General features: G+C 35.5%; 2 protein-coding genes across 11 annotated transcripts in view; both read right to left on the minus strand.

Moving 5' to 3' along the window:
* The window catches only part of LRRC7 (leucine rich repeat containing 7), a 579044-nt gene that overhangs the window by 456667 nt on the left and 95583 nt on the right, over positions 1–26794 (minus strand). The gene's annotated exons all lie outside the window — the stretch shown is intronic.
* On the minus strand, positions 24846–26462 carry LOC108306955 (tubulin alpha-1B chain-like). Its single transcript, XM_017532121.1, has one exon. The coding sequence runs from the start codon at positions 26370–26372 to the stop codon at positions 25029–25031; it is 1344 nt and encodes a 447-aa protein (XP_017387610.1). The 5' UTR covers positions 26373–26462; the 3' UTR covers positions 24846–25028.

Genomic DNA, 26794 nt, shown 5'->3' on the forward strand with positions numbered 1-26794 from the left:
GGAACTTATCATTGGGAGTTTAAAAAAGTCTTCCAAATATACTTTCTGAAATCAATCCATTCATATGTAGAGGCTGCTTTATGTGTTTGTGTGTGTGTGCATGCACTCACATGCCTATGCCTGTTTGTAAAGAAAATATTTTTGAATGAGCAGTGATAATGTGAATCTTCGTTTCACTTGAAATTCATTTCAAGTGAGAAAAAATTATTTCTCTCAAGATAATGATAATACAATGACAGGAAACCAAGTGGAAACTTGAAGAACTGCTTGAAGACATAAACTGCTTCAACATGATATGTGTGTGTGTGTGTGTGTGGAGCGTGGTAAAGATTAAGCTTCTAGGTCTGTCCCTGCAGTTTCACCATGAAGATTAGCTATGCAAACTAAATTACATCAAATTTTCTAGTTTCTGACTCTTGAATTAATTCAACGAACAATTTTGATTATATGTTTCAGCAAATGCAGAAATCTCCATGATGATCTAATAACAATTTAAATTAGCTTATAATTACTCACTAGTATTTACAAGTTCAAGAGAGTAAAATATAGCAAACAGAACCTGCACATGTGAATGTCTACATAAAATTATAGTGTAATTTAAAAAACTACTTTTATTCATTGTGATTACACTCTGTTGGGGAATGACAAGTTATATTCATTGGGGAATACATGAAAACTACTCTCTTAAATAGGCTATTATTTTTCCTTTTTATCTCTGACTATCAAATATGTGAAAACAAAAGTGGTCTACTTGATTTCCATGCAAGTATAGTTGAGAGTATGTCAGAAAAACTGAAAAACAGATTAGAAAGTACTTTCAAAGGTTTTGGGAGTTTCACTGAAATCATTGTTATTGGTATCTAAGACCCTCTGGTTAGCCTCCCAGGAATCATGGTGTTCAGAGGTTGCATTTTGGGATATGCAAGAGATACGCAAGAGATTACACAATGCTGGCAATGTAGCATGGCTTAAATGTAATGTGCCTTAGCTCTGGAATCAGAATGCCTGGGCTCAACCTCTGTTTCTATTTCTTAAAGGATGATTTTAGATAAAGTTACTTACATATTTTGTGCCTTACTTATATACTTGCACATCAGTATTGCTGTGAGGATTAAATGTGGTAAACATGTACAATGCTTTGCATTGTGTCTGTCAAAATGGAGAGCTCAGTAAACGAAGCTATTGTTAATCATGATTATCACAAATAAAAATGTGATCATCTAATAACATTTTAAATGTTCCACGTGTTATGAAAAATATTACAACTGGTCTTTAATAAAGAAAATGAACAGATAGTACTGTTGAGGAAAAAAAATTTGGCTTACAAATTTTCTGATTATTAGGGAAACACAAAATATCCAAGTATATAAATTGCCAAGTTTCATAGATGAAGAACTTAATTAAATATACTTCATTTTTAAATAAGATTTAAGGGATTACTAATAATAATCTTCCAAGGACACTAACAGATATAAAAGTGGGTTATTATCTTGATGAATTAACTAAATTTCTGCAAAATTACAGACTTTTTAGAGAATTTAGAAAATATTTCAAAATTTTATAGTTACCTTGGAACTTAGGAAGAACAATTAAAATATTTTGTAATCTATTTACCATTTGCTTTATTACTTCATGAAGTCAAGTACTTCATTTACTTTGCAATTTACCATTTACTTCATTAGTCCTTTGAACAACCTTCTGAAAGAATATTTTAAAGATGAAGAAGTTCAGGTATGCTCAGTGACTTACTCATGGCCACATGAGAAGTAGAAGAAGGCTGGAGTTGAGGCAGCAATTAATAGCCTACCAACCAAAAAAAGCCCAGGTCCAGATAGGTTCACAGCTGAATTCTACCAGGTGTACAATCAGGAGTTGGTTCCACTCCTTCTGAAACTATTCCAAACAATCCAAAAGGAGGGAATCCTTCCCAAATCATTTTATGAGACCAACATCATCTTGATATCAAAATCTAGCAGAGACTCAACAAAAAAAGAAAATTTCAGGCCAATGTCCATGATGAACATAGATGCAAAAATCTTCAATAAAATACTGGCAAACCGATTGCAACAGCACATCAAAAAGCTTATACATCACGATCAAGTAGGCTTACTCCTGGGGATGCAAGGCTGGTTCAACATACCCAAGTCTATAAACATAATCCACCACATAAACAGAACCAAACATAAAAACGACGTGATTATCTCAATAGATGCAGAGAAGGCCTTTGACAAAATTCATCAGCCCTTTTTGCTAAAAACTCTCAATAAACTAGGTATCAATGGAACATATCTCAAAATAATAAAAGTTATTTATGACAAACCTACAGCCAATATCATACTGAATGGGCAAAAACTGGAAGCATTCCCTTTGAAATCTGGCACTAGACAAGGATGCCCTCTCTCACCACTCCTATTCAAGATAGTATTGGAAATTCTAGCCAGAGCAATCTGGCAAGAAAAAGAAATAAAGGGTATTCAATTAGGAAATGAGGAAGTCAAATTGTCTCTATTTGCAGACAACATGATTGTATATTTAAAAGACCCCATTGTCTCGGACCCAAATCTCCTGAAACTGATAAGCAACTTTAGCAAAGTCTCAGGATACAAAATCAATGTGCAGAAATCACAAGCATTCCTATACACCAATAACAGACTAACAGAGAGCCAAATCAAGAGCAAACTACCATTCACAATTGCTACAAAGAGAATAAAATACCTAGGAATACAACTAACAAAGGATGTAAAGCACCTCTTCAAGGAGAACTACAAACCACTGCTGAAGGAAATAAAAGACGACACAAACAGATGGAAAAACATTTCATGCTCATGGTTAGGAAGAATCAATATCGTGAAGATGGCCATACTGCCCAAAGTAATTTATAGATTCAGTGCTAACCCATCAAGCTACCTAGGACCCTCTTCACAGAACTGGAAAAAAACACCTTAAACTTCACATGGAGCAGAGCCCACATAGCCAATACAATCCTAAGCAAAAGGAAGAAAGCTGGAGGCATCATGCTACCTGACTTCAAACTATACTACAAGGCTACAGTAATCAAAACAGCTTTGTACTGTTACCAAAACAGAGACATAGACCAATGGAACAGAGCAGAGGCCTCGGAGGCAATGCCAAACATCTACAACCATCTGATCTTTGACAAACCTGACAAAAACAAGCAATGGGGAAAGGATTACCTGTTTAATAAATGGTGTTGGGAAAACTGGTTAGCCATGTGCAGAAAGCAGAGACTGGACCCCTTTCTGACACGTTACACTAAAATTAACTCCAGGTGGATTAAAGATTTAAACATAAGACCTAACACCATAAAAACCCTAGAAGAAAACCCAGGCAAAACCATTCAAGACATAGGAATAGGCAACTTCATGACTGAAACACCAAAAGCATTGGCAACAAAAGCCAAAATAGACAAATGGGATCTAATTAAACTCCACAGCTTCTGTACAGCAAAAGAAACAATCATTAGTGTGAAACAGCAACCAACAGAATGGGAAAAATTTTTTTGCAATCTACCCATCTGACAAAGGGCCAGAATCTACAAAGAACTAAATCAGATTTACAAGAAACAAACAAACAAACCCATTCAAAAGTGGGTGATGGATATGAACAGACACTTTTTAAAGAAAGACATATATGAGGCCAACAAACATATGAAAAAATGTTCATCATCACTGGTCATTAGAGAAATGCATATCAAAACCACATTGAGATACCACCTCACACCAGTTAGAATGGCGATCATTAAAAAATCTGGAGACAACAGATGCTGGAGAGGATGTGGAGAAATAGGAACACTTTTCCACTGTTGGTGGGAGTGTAAATTAGTTCAAACATTGTGGAAGACAGTGTGGCAATTTCTCAAGGACCTAGAAATAAAAATTTCATTTGACACAACATTCCCATTACTGGGTATATGTCCAAAGGATTAAAAATCATTCTATTTTAAAGACACATGCACATGTATGTTCATTACAGTACTGTTTACAATAGTAAGGACCTGGAACCAACTCAAATGCTCATCAACGATAGACTGGACAACGAAAATGTGGCAAATACACACCATGGAATACTATGCAGCCATAAAACATGATGAGTTTGTGTCCTTTTTAGGGCCATCAATGAGCCTGGAAACCATCATTGTCAGAAAACTGACACAAGAACAGAAAATCAAACACTGAATGTTCTCACTCATAGGCGCGTGTTGAACAATGAGAACACATGGACACAGGGAGGGGAGCATCACACACTGGGGTCTGTTGGGGGGTACTAGGGGAGAGACAGTGGGGGGTAGGGAGGTTAGGGAGGGATAACATGGGGACAAATGCCTGATATAGGTGACGGGGGGATGGAAGCAGCAAATAACCATGTATGTAACTATGCAACAATCCTGCATGATATGCACATGTACCCCAGAACCTAAAGTGCAATAAAAAAAAAAAAAGATTTAACCAATCTTTTCTGGACTTTTCTAGTTATTTCTTAGTCCATTATTTCCATGAGTTTATTATTACAATTCCTTTAGGGGACTGAATACCTGATATTCGACTATATAATGCATTTTCAATTATAGTACAATTATAATTAACATAATATTAATGCTTATATTAATATCTATACTCAGGAGTCTGAGGTGGGAAAATCACTTGAATGCAGGAAGGTGGAGGTTGCAGTGAGCCGTGATCATGCCACTGCACTCCAGCCTGGACAAGAGAGTGAGACCCTGTCTCCATATTTATATTATAGACATAAAAAATATATATGATATTTATATTCAAATATATGTTTTTAGTGTTAATCTGTTGATTACATTTTGATTTCTTATCATTTTGCTATTGCCAATGAAATATTTGCTTCCATCAGTGACATTTTAAGTTTTTGAGAACTTCCAAAAAGATACATGGGCCAAAACAATTCACTATAAACTATATGAATGTTAAACTAATAGATAAAACATTTAAAAAATGCTAAAAGTCCTTCTGTTCCTTGGAATGCTAAATGTGGTTTCCACTGGAAACATACTTAAAATGAAATTAAAAATTTTGCAGAGCAATGTTTGTGTCTAAATTATTATATAGCTGGAAGTTGCATCTTCTCAAGATTATACTTCTGGTTACTTGAACTCTTTCACCACCATTATCTATGATCTACAGTTTACATTAAATGGTCAGACAAAAATGACCAAACATGAAATCTTGGAGCACAGCCAGGTCCCTGCAAAGGAGCTGCTCTAGCTGCTCTCAAGCTTGGCAAGCCACCAGTGGGACTGTGTTAACAATTCTAGTAAGGAGAGATTAAATGTAATGACCACAGGTGAGACAGATGCCCTAACAACTCATTGAAGAGCTCGGAAAAAGTGCAGCCTATGTGTTCAACTGCTAGAAGGAAATAAGGGCAGCCAGGTTAATATCAAACAGCATGAAATAGCAATCAACAGTTATAAGCAAAAAGTGTCCACAACATTCTTCATGGTGTCTCCCAAATTTAGCTAGGTCTCAAAATCACCCAAGGAGCGATTTTCCCAGTACCTTATTATGCAGTAGGTTGAGGTCAAGTCCTAGTTGATGTTTTTTGTTTGTTCGTTTGTTCTTTACATTAATCAGGTGCTTATAAAGTAGCCAGCCAGCTGTACACTTTTCAGATACTGGCATTTGGGAACCTCCGTAAATAAGAAATATATACTTGGAATTGTAGGGAAGATAAGGCCAAAGAATTTATTCAGGTGATAAAGTTGTTTATTAACACAGAGGTGTAGGGCCTGAGGAAGAGACTGTAGTTAGAATAGAAATTATCAAAAATGAAAAGAGTAGCCAAAAAAGCACAATCAATGGCTAGCCAAATTGCTGGGAGGTCATTCACAAAAACCTACAGGCTACCCATTTATATTATCAATTTACTGTTGATCATCTCAATTGATAATCTCAACAGTGAAATGATATCCCCAACAAGGTTTGGCTGACTCAGCTGGATCAGGAAATATGTTTGGACTAATCTAGAATCATGGATTGGGATGGCAGTGTGGCTAGTGCACGAAGGATGTGAAGTCTGGATGAAAGTTTAGTTGAAATAGATTTATACTGGATGGAGGGGGAAGAAGGAGAATGATGGACTCACTGGGAGGACAAGGGAGTTAGGATAAGAGAATAAAGGTTTCAAGTAGAAATATTCTCAAATGCCTATTGTTAGGTTCTTTATATGTACATTATCTATGTCATACATGGCTAACCTGAGTCTAAGAAATTCAAGCGACTTGCTTAGGATCACACATAGAATAAGTGCAAAAATATCAATATTTAAATCCAGATCTGTCTGAACTCAGATGTATTAACTATGAAGTGGGCTGTGCAATAGAACTTTCTGCAATGATGGAAATGTTCAATATCTGTGCTGTCCAGTAAAGTAGCTGCTAGCCATATACAGCTATTGAGCACTTAAAATGTGGCTAGTGTGACTGAGGAACCGAACTTTACTTAATATAATTTTTAAAAATGTGTTAAGTAGAAGAGCAGAGCAAGATGGCCAAATAGAAGGTTGCACTGATCATCAACAACCCCACCCTGCAAGGTCACCAGTTTAACAACTCTCTACACACAAAAAAAGTGCTTTCATAAGAACCAAAAATCAGGTGAGCACTCAGTGCCTAGTTTTAACTTCATATCGCTGAAAGAGGCATTGATGAGGGCAGGAAAGAGTCTTAAATTGCAGCCATCGCCCCTCCCCTATCCCCTAGCAGTGGCCACATGGCATGGAGAGAGAATCTCAGCACTTGAGACAGAGTAAATGCAGCAGTGGCATGACATTGCATTGAACTCAATGCTGCCCCTGTCATAGCAGAAAGCATAAGTAGGCTGGACTTAGCTGATGCTCAACCACATAGAACGTTTTTAAACCACCCTAGCCATAGGAGTATTGCCCATCTCAGCAGTAGGAACTTGAGCTCCAGCAAGCCTCACAACCATGGACTAAAATGCTCTGAGGCCATAAGTAAACTTGAAAGGCAGTATAGGAAACTAGAACTGCAACTCTAAGGTGAGCCCTAGGACTGAACTGGGCTCAGAACCAGTAGACTTGGGAGAATATGTGACCTACTGAGATACCAGCTAGGTGGCTAAGGGAATGTCTCTTCCACCTCTTCTCTAACCCCAGGCTGCACAGCTCATGGTTTCAAAAGAGACTTATTCCTTCCTCTTGCTTGAGGAGAAGAAAGAAAAGAATAAGAAGACTTTGTCTTGCATCGTTGATACCAGCTTAGCCACAGGATAGAGGAACAAAGTCATGAGGCACCCTTTCCAAACCTTACCTAGGCAAGAAGGGAACATGCTGCCTTGAGGGGAAGGACCCATCACCTGCTGACTAAAGTGCCCTTGGGTCCTGAATACCCAGCAGTGGTACCCAGATAGTATGCTGCGGGCCTCAGGTGAGACTCAGACTTGCTGGCTTCAGGCGAGACTCAGCACATTCCCAGTTGTGATGGCTATGGCAATAGACTCCTCTAGCTTGAGAAAAGTGAAGGGAAAAGTAAAGGGGACATTGTCTTGCACCTTAGGTACCAGCTTGGCCACAGAGGGAAAGAGCACAAAGCAGGCCCTTGGGGTCCCCAGTTGCAAGCCTTGACTTCCTGCATGACATTTCAGGGCCAACAGGAAGCCCACTGCCTTGCAAGGTGAGTCCCAAGCCAGGCAACCTTCACCACAAGCTGAATGAAGAGCCCTTGAGCTTAAGGGAATATTGGTGTTAGTTTGGCACTAATCTCCCATGGGTCTGTGGGTATGATGGCCATGGGCTAAAACTTCTCCCTATGGAAAGGGCAGGGAAGAGTAGAAAAGACTGTTTCTCATGGTTTGAGTGCCAGCTCAGCCACAGTAAATTAGAATACTAGGTATACTCCTAAGGTTTTTAACTCTAGTCCCCGGCTCCCAGATGATACCTCTGGACTAGCCTGGTCCTGGGGGAACTTGCCGCCATGAAGAGAGAGACACAAATCTGATTGATTGGTTTCATCACCTGCTGATTATAGAACTCCAGGGCCTTGACTGAATGTAGGTGGTAGCCAGAGAGTGGTTATAGTTAGCCTTAGGTGAGGCCCAGTGCTGGGCTGTGTTCAGGTCTGATCCAGTGCAGTCCCAGTGGAGGTGGCCACAGAGGTGCTTGTGTCATCCCACCCGCAGCTCCATGTAGCTCAGAAAAGTGGGACTGCTTGGGAGAAAGTAAGGGAAAAGATCTGGATCTTATGCAAGACAAGTAAGTAGCACCTCTATGAGTTTGCAAGAACGACAGCATTAAGAGACTTGGAGTTCTTCCTAATGCAGATATGGCTTAGATTGCAACATCCATGTCCTTTTGAATACCTTGAAAACCTTCCCAGGAAGAATGAGTACAAACAAGCCCAGACTTTGACAACTACGATAAATACCTAACTCTTCAATGGCCAGACACAGATAAATATCTGTAAGCTTCAAGATCATCCAGGGAAACACAACCTTATGAAATGAGCTAAAGGCACTAGGGAGCAATCCTGAGACACAGAGATATTTGACCTTTTGATAGATGATTCAAAATAGTTGTTTTGAGGGAACTCAAAGAAATTCAAGATAACATAGTGAAGGAATTCAGAATTTTGTCAGACAAATTTAACTAAGAGATGGAAATAATTAAAAAGAATAAGGCAGAAATTCTGGAGTTGAAAAACACAATTGGCATATTGAAGAATACCCTAGAGTCTTTTCATACCAGAGTTGATCAAGCAGAATAAAAAAATAGTGAGGACAAAGACAGGCTATTTGAAAACATACAGTCAGAAGAGACAAAAGAAAGAATAATGGAAAAGAAGAAAGCATGACTATAAGTTCTAGAAAATAGCCTCAAAAGGGCAAATCCAAGAGTTACTGACCTTAAAGAGGTGGAAGAGATAGGGGTAGAAAGTTTATTCTAAAGGATAACAGAGAATTTCCACCTAGAGAAAGATATCAATATCCAAGTACAAGAAGGTTAGAAAACATAAAGCAGGTTCAGCCCAAATAAGACTACCTCAAGTCATTTAATAATCAAACTTTCAAAGGCCAAGGATAAAGAAAAGGTCCTAAAAGCAGCAAGAGAAAAAAAACAAGTAATACACAATAGAGCTCCAATATGCCTTGCAGGACCTTTCAGTAGAGTTTATAGGCCATGAGAGAATGGCATGACACATCTAAAGTGCTGAAGGAAAAATCTTTTACCCTAGAACACTATATCCAGCGAAAATACCCTTTGAACATGCAATAAAATAAAGACTTTCCCAGAGAAACAAAGGCTGAGCGATTTCATCAACACCAGACCTGTCCTACAAGAAATGCTAAAGGAAGTACTTCAGTCAGAAAAAAAAAGACATTAATGCACAATATGACATCAACAAAAAGTACAAAACTCACTGGTAACAGAAAAACAGCGTATTATAACACTGTAACTGTGGTGAACAAACTATTCTTAAATAGAAAGACTAAATGATGGACCAGTCAAAATAATAACTGTAAGAACTTTTCAAGACATAGACAATATGATAATAATACAAATAAAAACTACAACAAACAACCCCATCAAAAAGTAGGTGAAGGATATGAACAGATATTTCTCAAAAACATATCTAAAAAAGCTCAGCATCACTGGTCATTAGAGAAATGTAAATCAAAACCATAATGAGATACCATCTCATATCAGTTAGAAAGGCCATCATTAAAACGTCAGGAAACAACAGATGCTGGAGGGGATGTGGAGAAATAGGAACACTTTTACACTGTTGGTGGGAGTGTAAATTAGTTCAACCATTGTGGAAGACAGTGTGGCGATTCCTTAAGGATCTAGAACCAGAAATACTCTTTGACCCAGCAGTCCCAATACTGGGTATACACCAAAGGATTATAAATCATTCTACTATAAAGACATATGTACACATATGTTTATTGCAGCACTGTTCACAATAGCAAAGACTTGGAACCAACCCAAATGCCTATCAGTTGACAGACTGGATAAAGAAAATGTGGCACATACATACCATGGAATACTATGCAGCCATAAAAAAGGATGAGTTCATATCCTTTGCAGGGACATGGATGAAGCTGTAAAACATGATTCTCAGCAAACTAACACAAGAACAAAAAACCAAACACCACCTGTTCTCACTTATAAGTGAGAATTGAACAACGAGAACACATGGGCACAGGGAGGGGAACATCACACACTGGGGTCTGCCGGGGGTTAGGGCCTAGAAGAGGAATAGCATTAGGAGAAATACTTAATGTAGATGACAGGTTGATGGGTTCAGGAAACCACCACAGCACATGTATACATATCTAACAAACCTGCACATTCTGCACATATATCCCAGAACTTAAAGTATAATAATAATAATAAAGAAACTATAAAAAGTTAAAAAGTGGGAAGGCAAAATTAAGGTGTTGAGTTTTTATTAGTTTTCTTTGTGCTCATTTTCTTATGCAAATAGTGTAATTGTTATCAGCTTAAAATAATTGGTTATAAGATAGTATTTGCAATCCTCACGGTGACCTGAAATCACAAAACATACAATGGGTACACAAAAAATAAAAAGCAAAAAATTAAATGGTATCACCAGAGAAAATTACCTTCGCTAAAAGGAAGACAAGAAGGAAGAAAAGAATGAGGAGAAGACCACAAAACTACTGGAAAACAAATGATAAAATAGCAGGAGTAAGTCCTTACTCATCAATAACACTGAAAATAAATGGACTAAACCCTTCAATCAAAAGATGTGGAGTAACTGAATTGATTAAAAACCAATACCCAATGATCTGTTGTCTTTAATAAACACACTTTGCCTATAAAGGCACATAAAACTGAAAATAAAGGGACAGAAAAAAGATATTCCATGCCAATGGAAACCAAAAAAGAGGAGGAGTACCTATACCTATATCAGACAAAATAGATTTCAGGAATGAATAGTATAAGAATAGACAAAAGTCATTATATAATGACAAAGCGGCGAATTCAGCAAGAGAATATAGCAATTTTAAATAAATATGCATCTAATACAAGAGGATATAAGTATATAAAACACACAGTATTACTGCTAAAGAGAGAGATAGACCCCAACACAATAAAATCTGAAGACTTCAACACCCCTCTGTCCTATTAGACAGATCTTCCAGACAGAAAATCAACAAGGAAACATCAGACTTAATCTGCAGTTCAGATCAAATGGACCTAATAGGTATTTACAGAACATTTCATCCAAGAGTTACAAAATACATATTCTTTTCCTCAGCACATGAATCATTATCAAGGACAGACCATATGTTACATCACAAAACAAGTCTTATCCAAACATTCAAAAAATGTAAAATAATATCGAGCATCTTCTCTGACCACAATGGAATAAAACTAGAAATCAATAACAAGGAGAATTTTGGAAAATATACAAACACATGATAATTAAATGATATGCTCCTGAACGACCAGTGGGACAATGAAGAAGTTAAGAAGAAAAACAAAAAAATTTCTTGAAACAAGTTATAATGGAAACACAACATACCAAAACCTATGGGATAAAGGAAAAGCAGTACCAAGACGGAAGTATATAGCTATTAGTGTGTATATCAGAAAAGGAAAACTTCAAATAAACAACTTAATGATACATCTTAAAGAATTAGAAAAGGAAGAACAAACCAAACTCAAAATTAGTAGAAGAAATAATAAAAATCGGAGTAAAAATAAATGAATTTGAAATGAATAAGCAATACAAAATATCAATGAAACAAAACATTGTTTCTTTTTGAAAAGGTAAACAAAATTGATAAACCTTTAGCCAAACTAAAAGGGGGAGACAATTCAAATAAAAAAATCAGGGATGAAAAAGGGGATATTACAACTGATATCACAGAAATTCAAAAGATCTTTAGTGGCTACTATGAGCAAGTATAAGACAATAAATTGAAAAATTTAAAAGAAATTGATAAATTCCTACACAGATACAACCTACCAAGATCGAACCATGAAGAAATCCAAAACCTGAACAGACCAATAACAAGTAATGAGATTGAAGGCATAATAATAAGTCTTCCAGCAAAGAAAAGCCTTGGACCCAATGGTGTCACTGGTGAATTCTACCAAATACTTAAAGAAATAATACCAATCCTACTCAAACTATTCTGAAAAGTAGAGGAGACAGGAATACTTTTAAACTCATTTATAAGGCCAGTATTATCTTGAGACCAAACCCAAAGATACATCAAAATCACTGATGAATATTAATACAAAAATGTACAACAAAATACTAGCAAACCAAATTCAGCAATACATTAAAAAGATCAGTAATCATGACCAAGTGGATTTATCCCAGGCATGTATGGATGGTTCAACATATGCAAATCAATTAATGTAATAAATTATATCAACAGAATAAAGAACAAAAACCATATGATCATTTCAATTGATGCTGAAGAAACAGTTGAAAACATTTAACATCCCTTCATAATTAAAAACCCTTAAAAACCTGAGGATAGAAGAACGATACCTCAATATAATAAAAGCCACCTATGACAGATTCACAGCTAGTATCATACTTAAAGGTGAAGAAACAGTTGAAAACATTTAACATCCCTTCATAATTAAAAACCCTTAAAAACCTGAGGATAGAAGAACGATACCTCAATATAATAAAAGCCACCTATGACAGATTCACAGCTAGTATCATACTTAAAGGTGAAAACCTAAAAAAAATAAAAATAAAAAAAAAATAAAGGTGAAAACCTGAAAGCCTTTTTCTAAGACCAGGAACACAACATTATGTCCATATTCTCCACTAATTTTCAACATAGTCCTGGAATTCCTAGATAGGGTGATCAGCCAAGAGAAAGAAATAAAGCGCATACAAATTAGAATGGAAGAAGTCAAATTATCCTTGTTTTCAGATGACATGATCTTATATTTGGAAAAACCTAATGTCTCCAGCAGGAAAACTATTAGAACTTATAACCAAATTCAATAAAGTTGTAGGATACAAAATCAATATACAAAATCAGTAGTATTTCTATATGCCAACAGAGAACACTCTGATAAAGAAATAAAGTAATCCCATTCACACTAACTACAAATAAAATAAAATATCTAGAAATTAACTTAACTCAAGAAGTGAAAGATTTCTATGATGAAAACTATAAACCATGAACACAAAAATTTGAAGAGGACACACAAAAATGAAAGATATTCCATGTTCATGGATTGGAAGAGTCAGCAATGAACAATGAACAAAGAATAAATCAATGTTAAAATGTCCATAATACCCAAAGCAATCTACAGATTTAAGGCAGTTCTTATCGAAATACTGATGACATTCTTCACAGAAATAGAAAAAATAATTTTAAAATTTATGTAAAAGCACAAGAGACCCAGAATAGCCAAAGCCATCCTAAGCCTAAGAACGAAACTGGGAATTCACATTACCTGACTGTAAATTACACTACAGAGCTACAGTAAACAAAATGGCATTGTACTGGCATAAAAACAGATATATAGATCAATGTAACAGAATAGAGAACCCAGAGATTAATCTATAGGTCTACAGGGAACATATTTTTGATTAAGATGCTGTGAACATACAATCAATGAGTAAAGGACAGTTTCTTCAAGAAATGGTGGGATAGCCATTGGCAAAAAAANAAAAAAAAAAAAAAAAAAAAAAAAAAAAAAAAAAAAAAAAAAAAAAAAAAAAAGAAACGACACATATCTCTCATCATAAACAAAAATCAAATCAAAATAGATTAAAAACTTAAACGTAAGACCTCAAACTATGAAACTATTAAAAGTAATCATTGGAGAAACTCTCCAGGACACTGATCAGGGCAAAGATTTTTTTTGAGTAGTACCCCACAAGCACAGGCAACCAAGACCAAATAGATAAATGGGATCACATTAAGTTAAAAAGCTTTTGCACAGCAAAGAATACAATCAACAAAGTGAAGCAACAACTCACAGAATGGGAGAAAATATGTCCAAACTACCCATCTGACAAGGGATTAATAACCAGAATATATAAGAAACTCAAGCAACTCAATAGGAAAAAATCTAGTAATCTGATTAAAAATGGACAAAATATCTGAATAGACATTTCTCAAAAAAAGAGATATAAATGGCAAACAGGTATATGAAATGTGGTCAACATCATTGATAATCAGATAAATGTAAATCAAAACTGCAATGAGATATCATCTGACCCCAGCTAAAATGGCTTTTATCCAAAAGTCAGGCAGTAACAAATGCTGGTGAGATGTGAAGAAAAGGGAACCCTCATACACTGTTGATGGGAACATAAATAAGTACAACCAATATGGAGAACTGTTGGACATTCCTCAAAAAACTAAAAATACAGCTACTTTATTATCCAGCCATAACACTGCTGGGTATAAATCTAAAAGAAAGGAAATCAGTATGTCAAAAAGATATCTACAGCCCATGTTTATTGCAGGCCTGTTCAGAACAACCAAGATTTGGAAACAACCTAAGTGTTCATCAACAGATAAATGCATAAAGTAAAAGTGGTACATATACATGATGAAGTAATAGCCATGAAAAAGGATGAGATCCTGGAACTCGTGGTTATTATGTTAAGTGAAATAAGCCAAGCACAGAAATACTAACTTTACATGCTCTCACTTATTTGTTTGAGCTAAAAATTAAAACAATTGAACTCATAGAGACAGAGAGTAGGATGATGGTTACCAGAGACTGGAATGGGTAGTGAGGGTGTAGGGGAGGAGGAAGGGCATCAAAATTTAGAAAGAATAAATAAGACCTTGTATTAAATATTTGCTAGTACAATAGAGTGACTACAGTCAAAATAATTTAATAGTACATTTAAGAAAATAGGAGAGCATTATTGGATTGTTCATAACACAAATGGTAAATGCTTGAGGTTATAAAAATACCCCATTTATCCTAACATGATTAGTATGCATTGCATGCCAGTATCAAAATATCTCATGTAATCCATAAACATATACACCTCTATGTGCTCTTAAAAATTAAAAATTAAAATTAATAAATGTATTGAATTTTAACTTATTTAAATAATACAACTGTATTACATACTACAGCAGATCTAAAAGCCTCTACTTAGCATAGCTGTTAAACATACCTATTACTTACACTTCTGTAGGTCTAAAAACTTGACAGAAATCATTCATGGGAAGCAAAAAAAATAAAAACATAGGAATTAAAATGAAAGTAAGACTAACCATTCTTATGGAAAAAGAAGGAATAAGGTTTCTATCTTATTGTTGGATATAATAATAAATAGTCTTCTCTGTCCTGGTCAGGGAAAGAGAAGAACAGGACAGCACTCTGACTATCCAACCTCATGAAACCCTAAAACAAAGAAACCTCTTCAGAATTCTAGATTTCCTTATTTGGCTCATAATTCAAGAAAAAATGAGAAAATTGTTGAAGAGGCAGTGACACATGCCTTATCAGTGAGGTGCTAAGTTTTTTTCAAGGAAAGTTGAGTTTGAAGCACAGTGAACCAAACTCCAGACCAGGACTATGCTGAAAGCATGCATATAAAGTTTTCAATAGCCATTGATAAATAGTCTCGAGTGTTTATAAAGATCCAATTTGAACTTCAAATGACAGTGCAAAAATAATCAATACCCAATTATCTCAGCCAACTATGTTGAGATGATAGTTAATAAGGACAATCTAAAGTTAAACAGCAAGATGACTGTGAAAAGAAACCACATGTTAACCACACTTAAACTGCTTAAAAAGAGAGTGAAATGCTTAACAAAACAGAAAGATATGTGAAGTGCTGTCAAGTTGAAAATGAAACAAAATTCCTCATTTGTAAGGCCAGCAATTATTTACCAAAAGAACAAAGATCAGCAATGTTTCAGCATCGAGAAACTTGTTTGTACACTGCCATGTCGCACATTTAGGGAAATGGCAAACACAATAGTATATTATTCTCACTTTAATTTCTAAGATTAGAATTCAGAACAGATCAGTATCATTATGGATGTCTTGTAAAATCTAGATTTTACCTTTTGTAAACAACACTGAACACAGCAAAAGTTATTTATTTTTAAATGGCTGAATGCATGGTGTTAGCAATAAATATACATCCTACACAGTACTAATGAGCTTATGATTATAGAACATCTTTGCATATATTATTTATCCTCATAAAGGATGAGGATAAGACCTGTGGGTTTAGTCTTTTAGAGATGAAGAAATTAGGACCCACTTGTCCAAGGTCAGTGCAAAAACAGATTCAGACTCAGATTTTCTGATTCCTGCAATCTTCCCACCTGAGCACAGTTGCCTAAATGAAAGAACTGTTCTGCTCATGGTCAGATTATTGCACCTTCCCCTGGAGCCTTCCTGTGTCTCAAAGAAGGGACTACTATCATATATGGTAGCTGTTAGATGCAGAATAAAAATGTTTGTGGAGCATCACACACTGGGGTCTGTGTAGGGGGAACTAGAGGAGGGACAGTGAGGGGTGGGGAGTTGGGGAGGGATAACATGGGGAGAAATGCCAGATATAGGTGATGGGGAGGAAGGCAGCAGACCACATTGCCATGTATGTATCTTTGCAACAATCTTGCATGTTCTTCACATGTACCCCAAAACCTAAAATGCAATAGTATATATGTGTGTATATATATATATATATGTGTGTGTGTGTATATATATATGTGTGTGTGTGTGTGTGTGTGTGTGTGTGTATATTTATAAAAATGTTTGTGGAGGAAATGTAATGATTTCATAAGAAAAGCATGCATTCCTTCCTCAAAGTGAAATGGGGAGAGTTGGAAAATATGAAAAAAAATCATTATTTTCAAAGAGTTCATAAATGTCTAAATATATACCTTATGTAGAATATAAATGACATTCATTTTTATAATCCAGGGAGGTAAAGGCCAAGTGCTTCCCTGGACTTCTGCCTTCAGCCTGTTCTGAGTCCTACCCATGGTGATTATCTTTGAGCTGTAGTAATGATCGTAAGGCAAGGATTTTCAGTCACTAGATCAGGGGCTTTTTGAGTGTTGACACAATGTTTACCTGGTAAATTCTCTAGTATTGCAGATGGCGCTGACCACTCAGAGTAAAACATACTCAGCATTTTTTAAAAAAATAAATGAACTGTTGGGATTAATCAAGTGAGTACTCTTTGATGGCTATGACTCACAGATGAGAAAAATAAAACATTATGATCACACTCATGGTTATAATTTCTGGGATGTTGTAAGGCATAAAATACTTTTAATATCTTAGTATTTTACACTAAGATTAGAAAATGGAATATGCTGTATCTTTTACTAGGGAAAGAAGAATCAAGATGACTAATTTATTTAGGAAGACAGGTTCTTGGGAAAAAATTAAATTTTTATTTGAGATTGAGTGAATATACTAACAGTTTGAAGTAGTCAGTGGGCATCACATAGTTCTGTGTTAGTTCCCGCAGCTTAAACAAAATCTTTCAGTTTTTTTCCTAAAACTTCGTGGAGTTACAAGGAAGTATCACATCATTGGGATATAACACTTTCCCTTTAAACTCTGTACCTGGCATTTCATTCTCAGTTCCTTACCCCCAGCATGGCCAGAGACGTTTCTTATCTGTTTTCTTTTTGGTTACCTTCTACTGGCTTCTTTTGTGGGTATCTAAATAAGTTATTTATATTAATGTAAATATATTAAATACATATCACATTAATTTTAGAGCATACATGTATAGCCTCTATGCTACAACCCATCTCCCCCTCTTATCTATTCTCAGTTCAACAGCCAGAGGGTCCTTTTAAATCATGGGTCAAATTGTGTCACAGCACCGCCTCCAACACTCCAAGGACTTCCTATTTCACACAGAGCAAAATACATCTTTACAAAGGCGCTTTATGTTTGGCTGCCTGTATCCTTCCCTCAAATCTTTTACTTACCCTTTTGACCAACTTGAGCATATACAATATTCTCTCGCCTCAGGCCTTTACACTAGCAGCGTCTTCTCTCTGGAACCCCTTCACATGCATTAAGTCTTCATTCAAATATTACTTTTTCAGGCACCTTTCCTGACAACGACAGTTAATCCTACACTTGGCAAAACACTCCTTCATCAACATTCTTCATCCTCCTTACCAGGCTGTATTTTTTCTTTTACCTTACTGTGTATTAACATTTAACATTAGCTTTTATCTTTTTTTTTTTTTTTTTGCCAAATTCATTGTTGAGGTGTGATTTGGAAATAATGTGTATTAATTTAAATATTACTGTTTTTGTCTTTTAACTAGTGAGAAAAGCATGAACACTGTCTATTTCTCCTACAGTTCTGTCATTTTTTTCTTTATGTAATTTGAGACTATATTATTGAATATACAGAAGTTATGATATTCTGATGGATTGAACCTTTTATCATTATGTAGTGATTGTAAGAGCTAAAAATAGTATTTGCCTTAAAATCTGCTTATCTGGTAATATAGTTGAAGAAATCCTCATGAATACTAATTGCCTGGAATATCATTTTTTGTACTTCGGCAGTAAGTTGTTTTGGGGTTCTTATATTTAAGATATGCCTGTTGAAAACAAAACATGGTTGTGAAATTTAAAATATTTTTTAAATTCAGTTTTAAATCCGAATATTATATTTGCATTTATCTGATTTACTGATAACTTGAATTTAAGTCTACTATCTTATTTTGTGCTATTTATACAGATTTTCCATTTTGCTTTTCTTCTGTTCTTTTGAATTGGGACCTCTTTTCTTGTTTCATTTTATATTTTATGTTTTCTACTTTGGAAATCATTTTTCTATATTTAGATAAATCCACATATGTAATATTTGCTTACTATTCTTTATTGCATCTGGTATCTTTTATCTGATAATTTTCCTTCTTGCTGAAGTTCATCCTTTAAAATTTTCTTTAAAGTATGTCAGGAAACTTTTTAAATCCTGTTGTTCATCTGAAAATGTCTATATTTTGTCTGTCTTCTTGAAAAATGTCTTTGCTAGATGAGGAATTAAAAGTATACAGTTGTATTTTATGGCTTCATTGCTGCTGTTGAGAAATCAGTTATTAATTCAGCTGTTCTTCCTTGAAAGATAATATTTTTTTGTTCTAGCTGATTTTTTTAAGGTCTTTGTTTTTGGTGTTCTTCAGTTTCATTATGACATTGTCTATTTATACATTTTTTTTATTGGTTTTATTTTTTTGGATTGGAGATGTATTGCCTCTCAGCAATTCTGAAATGCTATCATCTATTTTATCTTTGAGTACTTTTTTTTTTCTTTTATAATTGTTTGTAGCTTAAGCCTTTCACTCTACCCTCATTGTTCTCCTGTGTTGGGAATTTTCTTTCCACCCCTCCAGATTGTTTCTTCTCCACTCTGCTCTGTTTTCTGGCCCAGTAACCTCTATATTATGCATCATCTAAGTTTTCTTGCCTCTGGTATCCTGGTGTGCTTGGCCAATGATAGGTACCATCAGGACATTTCAGTATAGAGGAGAGACAGTAGGATTTATTTCCCAACCTGCATCTTTAGTAGGCTGTGGGCGAGCAGAAGCTGCATTCTTCTACCAAAGTTTGCAGTTCCTCTTGGACAACCCTTTCCTATAGCTCCAATTACAGCTCCCTCCAATTTCTTGTAAACTCTCCTTTTCTATTCTCCTTTATACATGGAGGTGAAAATGACTTTTTTGCTGTTGCCAACCTCAGGATGCGTCAGCATGCCTTGTTTATTTAATTATACCTATCTTATTTTCAGAAATCCACCTAGTTATTGTTATAGCCTCTTGTTCTTTTTTCACATTTCCATTGTGTATTTCTTGAAACACATACACTTTAGAAGGCTCTAGTATTTAAGGACTTTGTGATTTGATTCCTCTGCTTCTTTGATACAAAGTTCCTGCTGACTTTGATACAGGATGCAGGGTGTTTTACGGTTTCCTGTTTCTTTGTATATTTAATGGTTTTATATAATGAACTTATTTTTATTGGACATTTATCTTTGAGGATTTTTTTAGGCCCTCATTAGTGTATTTTACTCCAAAGAATATCTAAGCTTTATTTCCAGACTCGAAGACTATTTCCAGCCACTAAAACAGGAGCTCGAGGTCCTTAGGGTTTAGCAGATTCCCTTACAGTTAAATCTATCTTCAATTCTTACCTACCTTCTAAAAGGTTCTCCTTGATTTAGCTTTTAGCTACTTCCTAATTTTTTAGCCAATGTGGCAACTCACTTAAAAATATATCACTTGTATTTTATCCTGATTTTTTAGTTGTTTTTATGGAAAGATACTTTCAGGGTGTTTAGTGCTTCATGCTGACGATAACAGAGATCCCATATAAAAATCAAATAAATTCAGTTGTCATGATGATATATTTTAGAAGAGATAAAACAAGCTAATATGAATTATTTAAAATGCGTTATATTAAAAATATGATGTAATTGAGCCTTAGAAATCCTGTCTCTAAGCTGCCAGAAATGACACAAGACAGGAAGTAGCAAAGATAGGATTCACATTTCACTCATTCCCAAATCTCTAAGACTTCTGTTAACCCTAGCTGTTTTGCATTACATCAGAATAACATTACTAAGAATACATATTGTTACTTTAGGCTCAGTTAAGAGCCATTAAATGCTGATAATACAGGTATAAAAATGATGACATGAAAAAGGGCTGCTATGAGATACATTGGAAAGAATCAATAAAATAGTATATGGATTTTAAACAAAAAGTTCCCATCATTTTCAATAGTAGTAAATTAAAAGAATTTATTTCACTGGCCAAAAATGTTCTATGAAAAAGCACAGAGGATAAATAAGTCTGTGACTCTGGTGAAGGACCTGAAATAATGGACAGCCTGAAACATAACATGACAAAAGCCAGTTATTTTAGCAGGACTATTCCTAGACAAAATTTTAAAATAGGAAGAAAATTCATCTACATAAGTCCTCGTCTCCTTTTGTTAATTTTCCTTACTTTCCATGCTTTCTCTGCCTTTATTCTTTCTACATTCTCTGCAGACCTAGGTAAGTTAATAATATCAAAAGGTAAATTAATTCAATATTATAATACTTTACATATAGAAGGCACATCAGGGGATAAATACAATGTATAAATTTTACTTGTGGCAATTCAGATACATAGCACCTGGATGAAGAGGATCTTTGGAAATCTTATACTTTTCAAATTGGATGATACAGATAAACTTATAATCTGCTTCCATATATGATTGTATATGTCATTCTGAAGTAATTCTACCTATAAGACATAGTGTGAAACACTGCTAATGCTTTACATGAAATCATCTATGCAAAGATAATACTATTAAAATTCTAATAAATTGTTGTCTTAAATAATTATAATGCTTCTAACTAGTCATTATACTTTCAAAATATTATTCTTTTAGTCTTTGAGATTAATCATAGAATAATGCTATCTTAGGAATGTTTATCACTTTCATAACACAGAAGTGCTGGTGAGAAATTAGGTCAGTGTGAATTTAGGTCAATAACCAGTATCACAGCACACACACATATACATGGATGGACAATATAAGTATCTACTTTGGGGTTTATAATAGACTGTGGAGGTTTACAATAAAATGAAATATTATTATTTTTTGCTTCTTATCAAATATTTACGTCTTGTCCTTTCCTTTAGTTTTCCTTGTTTTTTTCTTTTCCTTTTCCTTTTATATAATTATAATGTAGTAAAGGATTATGGTAGTTATTTCTTGATACTTTCCATTACATTGTTGCTAAAACTGTTTATCTCTACTATCATTAACATCATAGACATTTGTAAACATTTAATCAACCTCTAGGATCTAAGAGTTCTATTTAATGGAAAACCCCTTTGAAACTCCACATTTTTATATTAAGAGAAATGTTTTTATTATAAGTTACGTTAAATAACCTGAGGAGTTTTGTTATGAAACTAAAGCCACAAGTGGATAACCTCACAATTTTTAAAAATAATATTTTCCATTTATATATTACTATATATATTAATATATTATATATTAATAATGTATATTGTTTATTACCTATTACGATATATTAAGTTAACTGTCATTCTTTTTCATATTACATAGCGATAATATTTTTTGACGTTTAAACTAGAAGATCAACATGTTGAGAAGGGATGCACTGTTTTACGCGTAGTCTTTAATTAGTACTCTTGACATTTATTGCCTCCCTTTCCCTCTGTTCTGCTTCATAAATCAATGGTTCCTAGATTTTGAACTGTGAATTAAAGTTTTAATTGGAAACATGAGAATAATTAGCAATATACTGAAGTTTTCACTAATCTATATTTTTTCTATTAAAATGTTCTGTCTCATAAAATGTTGGTGAGAATAAATAGTAAATTTATCATTATTAATTTAATAAAACCTCATCCCAAAGATAGTTTAAAAACATATCATTGCTCTGTGAAATCTCAGTGTCTAGGGCCATTAAATTGCATAATCTTGGAGAGGACCTATAGGGAAAAAATGGCATTCTTGACCAGTTTGATAGATTGGTGGTTGGTTTTACCCTTAGTGAAATAATGCAAAAACAAAACAAAACAAACAAACAATGACAACAAAAACAAGGGCGGTGCATAACACTGATTCTGGAGCATAATACTCTGAAAATAGTATGTGAGTGACTATTGAATATTGTAAATATTGTAAATATGGGTGGATATATTTGAAGATGTGTTGACCAGTCAGACATTTTGCACACTGAATTGAATTTGAGATTGTCTGACTGGCAGCATGGTAATGATAAGCACTATAATATGCACCAAAGAATACTGATAACTAAACAAATACTAATGGCCAACATAAAAATGCTCTTAATCAACATCTATTTAAAAAATGTAAGAGAGAAACAACAAACATTTATTCTCTTTGTAAATTCAGCTCAATTCCAGCAGAAAAGTCAGGAGATAAAAATGGCAGCAAATAAAACAATCTTTATTTCCAGAATGTCCTTTTCTCCACACAAAAATTTATTTCTCATCCTTTTACCAGTATTGCTTTACTTAGGAGTCTCTAGCATTGAACAAAAGCTGTGTTTGCTAGCACTGAATGGTATAATTCCTAAACCTTTGACCTAGCATGACATTTTCTTCTACATTGGATTGCATTGTGTGAATAGGCATTGGTAAATTATAAAGTTAGATAATAAATGAATTCATAAGACATTATGTATAAATTTAGTTGTCTAATCTGAAATAGCTCTCATCATTAAAACTAAGATTTTATTAGATCTTGTATTTGTTATAGTCTATGTTTATTAAAATAAGGAAGCTCTTGATAAGAAAATCATGATATATTACTAAACCATGAAAAGACATAATATTTTGTATTGCTCCTTGTGTTGTGCATTTTAGCTAAAGTCTAATATCCAATAAGCACAAATGTGAAAGGAAATTGATCTCTAAATAGACTGTGTTACAAGCTGAACTGTGTCTCAGCTAATTACATATGTTGAAACCTGAACCTCCAGTATTTCAGAATGTAACTGTATTTGGAGACAGAACTTTTAAAGAGGTGATTAATTTAAAAACAGTTTGTTAGGTTGGGCCATAATTCAATCTGATGTGTGTGTTTATAAGAAGGGAAAATTTGGACACACAAAGAGATACTAGGGGTATGCATGCACAGAGAGAAGGACCACGTAAAGGCCCGAGAAGGCAGCCATCAGCAAGTCAAAGAGAGAGACCTCAGATAAAACCAAGCTGCCAGATCTTGATCTTGGACTTTTAATGATGATATTTAAAAATCAAAAGTTCAAATTATACTTGCCATATCTTATTAACAAAGGCAAAGAAAAATTTATACAATGGTTAGGAAATGTTCATCAAATATCATCCAGTAAAATGGAGGCTGAGGCTTAATAATCCAGCTTTAGTAAATAAGTTAGCCAAAATTTACTGAGCATGTATAATTATAAGAGTTAAGTAGTTCATTAACTGCTCACAGTAACTCTATGAGGTCAGTATTTCCCAGAGGAAGAAGTACCTTGTTCAAGGTCATTCACAGCTAGGAAGTGATGGAGCCAGAATTCGAATTCAGGCCTAGAACCAAGTGAACTGGAAAACAATTCTTTTAAATATGAAATTTATTGTGTGTATGTAATGCCTGTACTTTACCTGATTTAGTTTGCAAAACAACATTATGAGGGGAAAAAACATTTTTTTTTCCCTTGAGAACATTTCATTTTCTAATTATGCTGGAAAAGTGAAGAGTTATTGTTATACCCAAGTGGTTAACCCAGACCCCTCTGATTACAACAACATGCGTGAAGCATCTTTCAAGTGTGTCTTACCAGTGGCATTCAGTGATTCAGACTATTAACTGCTTGAGGGAGGAAATCAAGCCATGTTCCTCACTATAGCCTCAATGTCAAAGTGGTTTGAACAAATTAGCACTCCATTTGATGAATGTTAAATAAACATATGCTGCCACAGGGTTCGATAACATACAACCTGCAGTTTTAACTATGAAGTCTTAACTTTATGTGCATTTCAGAGAAAGTTCCCTGAAATATGTGAGTCAATAAAAAAGAAACAGTTACCATTCCACATATGGGAATTGAAACAAGTACTACATTGTTTCAAAACAGAATCAATCTACCATAGTGCCATAAACTTATATGACAAATGTGATATAATATAGTCTACTTGCAGGATCACTCATCAGGCCTTGCTAACAATTATTATACAGTTGTAGTTTTGTTCATGTTATTATGTAGATTATTATCATTACAGGAGCCAATATGTCAAACTGACAATATATGACCTTATAAATTTAAGAACTCAAATTTTCAGCAATTTTTTTTGATGTTAATGACTTTACTTTGAGACATGATGGAAAAATTACAGGTACACACGGAAAAGACATGATAACTGAGTGAAAACAATCTAACCAGAAAGCTTTAATACCTGTCAGCTAATTTGAAGCTGAAATTCTGGGAGCATGACATGCTGCAGGGCCAAAAGGAATGGATACTGTAATTAGTATTCCTCTCCTTCTTTTTCACCCTCTCCTTCAACAGAATCCACACCAACCTCCTCATAATCCTTCTCAAGGGCAGCCATATCCTCATGGGCCTCTCCTTCCTCCATCCCCTCACCCACGTACCAGAGAACAAAGGCATGCTTGGCATACATCAGGCCAAACTTGTGGTCCAGGAGAGAACAGGCCTCAGCAATGGCTGTGGTGTTGCTCAGCATGCACACAGCTCTCTGTACCTTGGCCAGGTCTCCACCAGGCACCACAGTGGGAGGCTGGTAGTTGATGCCAACCTTGAAGCCAGTGGGGCACCAATCCACAAACTGGATGCTGTGCTTGGTCTTGATGTTGGCGATGGCAGCATTGACATTTTTGGGAACCACGTCACCACGGTACAACAGGCAGCAAGCCATGTGTTTACCATGGCGAGGGTCACATTTCATCATCTGGTTGGCTGGCTCAAAGCAAGCATTGGTGATCTCTGCTACAGAAAGCTGTTCATGGTAGGGTTTCTCAGCAGAGATGACAGGTGCATATGTGGCCAGAGGAAAGTGGATGCAGGGATAGGGCACCAGGCTGGTCTGGAATTCTGTCAGGTCAACATTCAGGGCTCCATCAAATCTCAGGGAAGCAGTGATGGAGGACACAATCTGGCTAATAAGGCGGTTAAGGTTAGTGTAGGTTGGGCACTCGATATTGAGGTTTCTACGACAGATGTCATAGACGGCTTCATTGTCTACCATGAAGGCACAATCAGAGTGCTCCAGGGTGGTGTGGGTGGTGAGGATGGAGTTGTAGGGCTCAACTACAGCTGTGGGAATCTGGGGCACCGGGTAGATGGAGAACTCCAGCTTGGACTTCTTGCCATAATCAACTGAGAGCTGTTCCATGAGCAGGGAGGTGAACCCAGAACCAGTTCCCCCACCAAAGCTGTGGAAAACCAAGCCCTGGAGACCGGTGCATGGGTCGGCCAGTTTACGAATTCGGTCCAACACGAGGTCAATGATCTCCTTGCTGATGGTGTAGTGCCCTTGGGCATAGTTATTGGCAACATGTTCTTTGCCTGTGATAAGCTGCTCAGGGTGGAAGAGCTGGCGGTAGGTGCCAGTCCGAACTTCATCAATGACTGTGGGTTCCTGGTCTACAAACACTGCCCGGGGCACGTGCTTGCCAGCACTTGTCTCACTGAAGAAGGTGTTGAAGGAGTCATCTCCTCCTCCAATGGTCTTGTCACTTGGCATCTGACCATCGGGCTGGATGCCATGTTCCAGGCAGAAGAGCTCCCAGCAGGCATTGCCAATCTGGACACCAGCCTGGCCAACGTGGTTAGAGATGCACTCACGCATAGTGGCTAGGGATTAGGAGGCAAAGGCAACAGGAGCAGACACTGGGTCCCGGTTACCGTCCCCTACAAGCTAAGAGTCGAGGTATGTAACACACTGGGCATTTTCAGCAATTCTTAATATTTGTGGGCAAAACTTTAAATCTTGACAAGAAAGTGTTTTCATTTTGGTGATTATGGTACTGGGAACGATTCAAATTCTTACTATTTTTTCTTTCTACTTGAAAAAATATACTAACTGGCTCTTTTGCATCCCATTTCTGTGTATATCAAATCTAAATTAAGTAACCAATACTGTTTCTATGGCAAAAGGGATTCTTAACATACAGAACGCCCATAACTGTGAGAACTTAGGCAGTTCAAAAGACTCTTTATCTGGAAAACAATCTAAATATGAAACATTAATTTCAATATGTAGTCTAATAT

Source organism: Cebus imitator, unplaced genomic scaffold, assembly GCF_001604975.1.
Source record: "Cebus imitator isolate Cc_AM_T3 unplaced genomic scaffold, Cebus_imitator-1.0 Scaffold3, whole genome shotgun sequence".
NCBI classification, from domain to species: Eukaryota; Metazoa; Chordata; class Mammalia; order Primates; family Cebidae; genus Cebus; species Cebus imitator.

Coding starts and splice junctions, on each gene's coding strand:
- LOC108306955 (XM_017532121.1), bottom strand. CDS start 26,372: ATGCGTGAGTGCATCTCTAACCACGTTGGCCAGGCTGGTGTCCAGATT.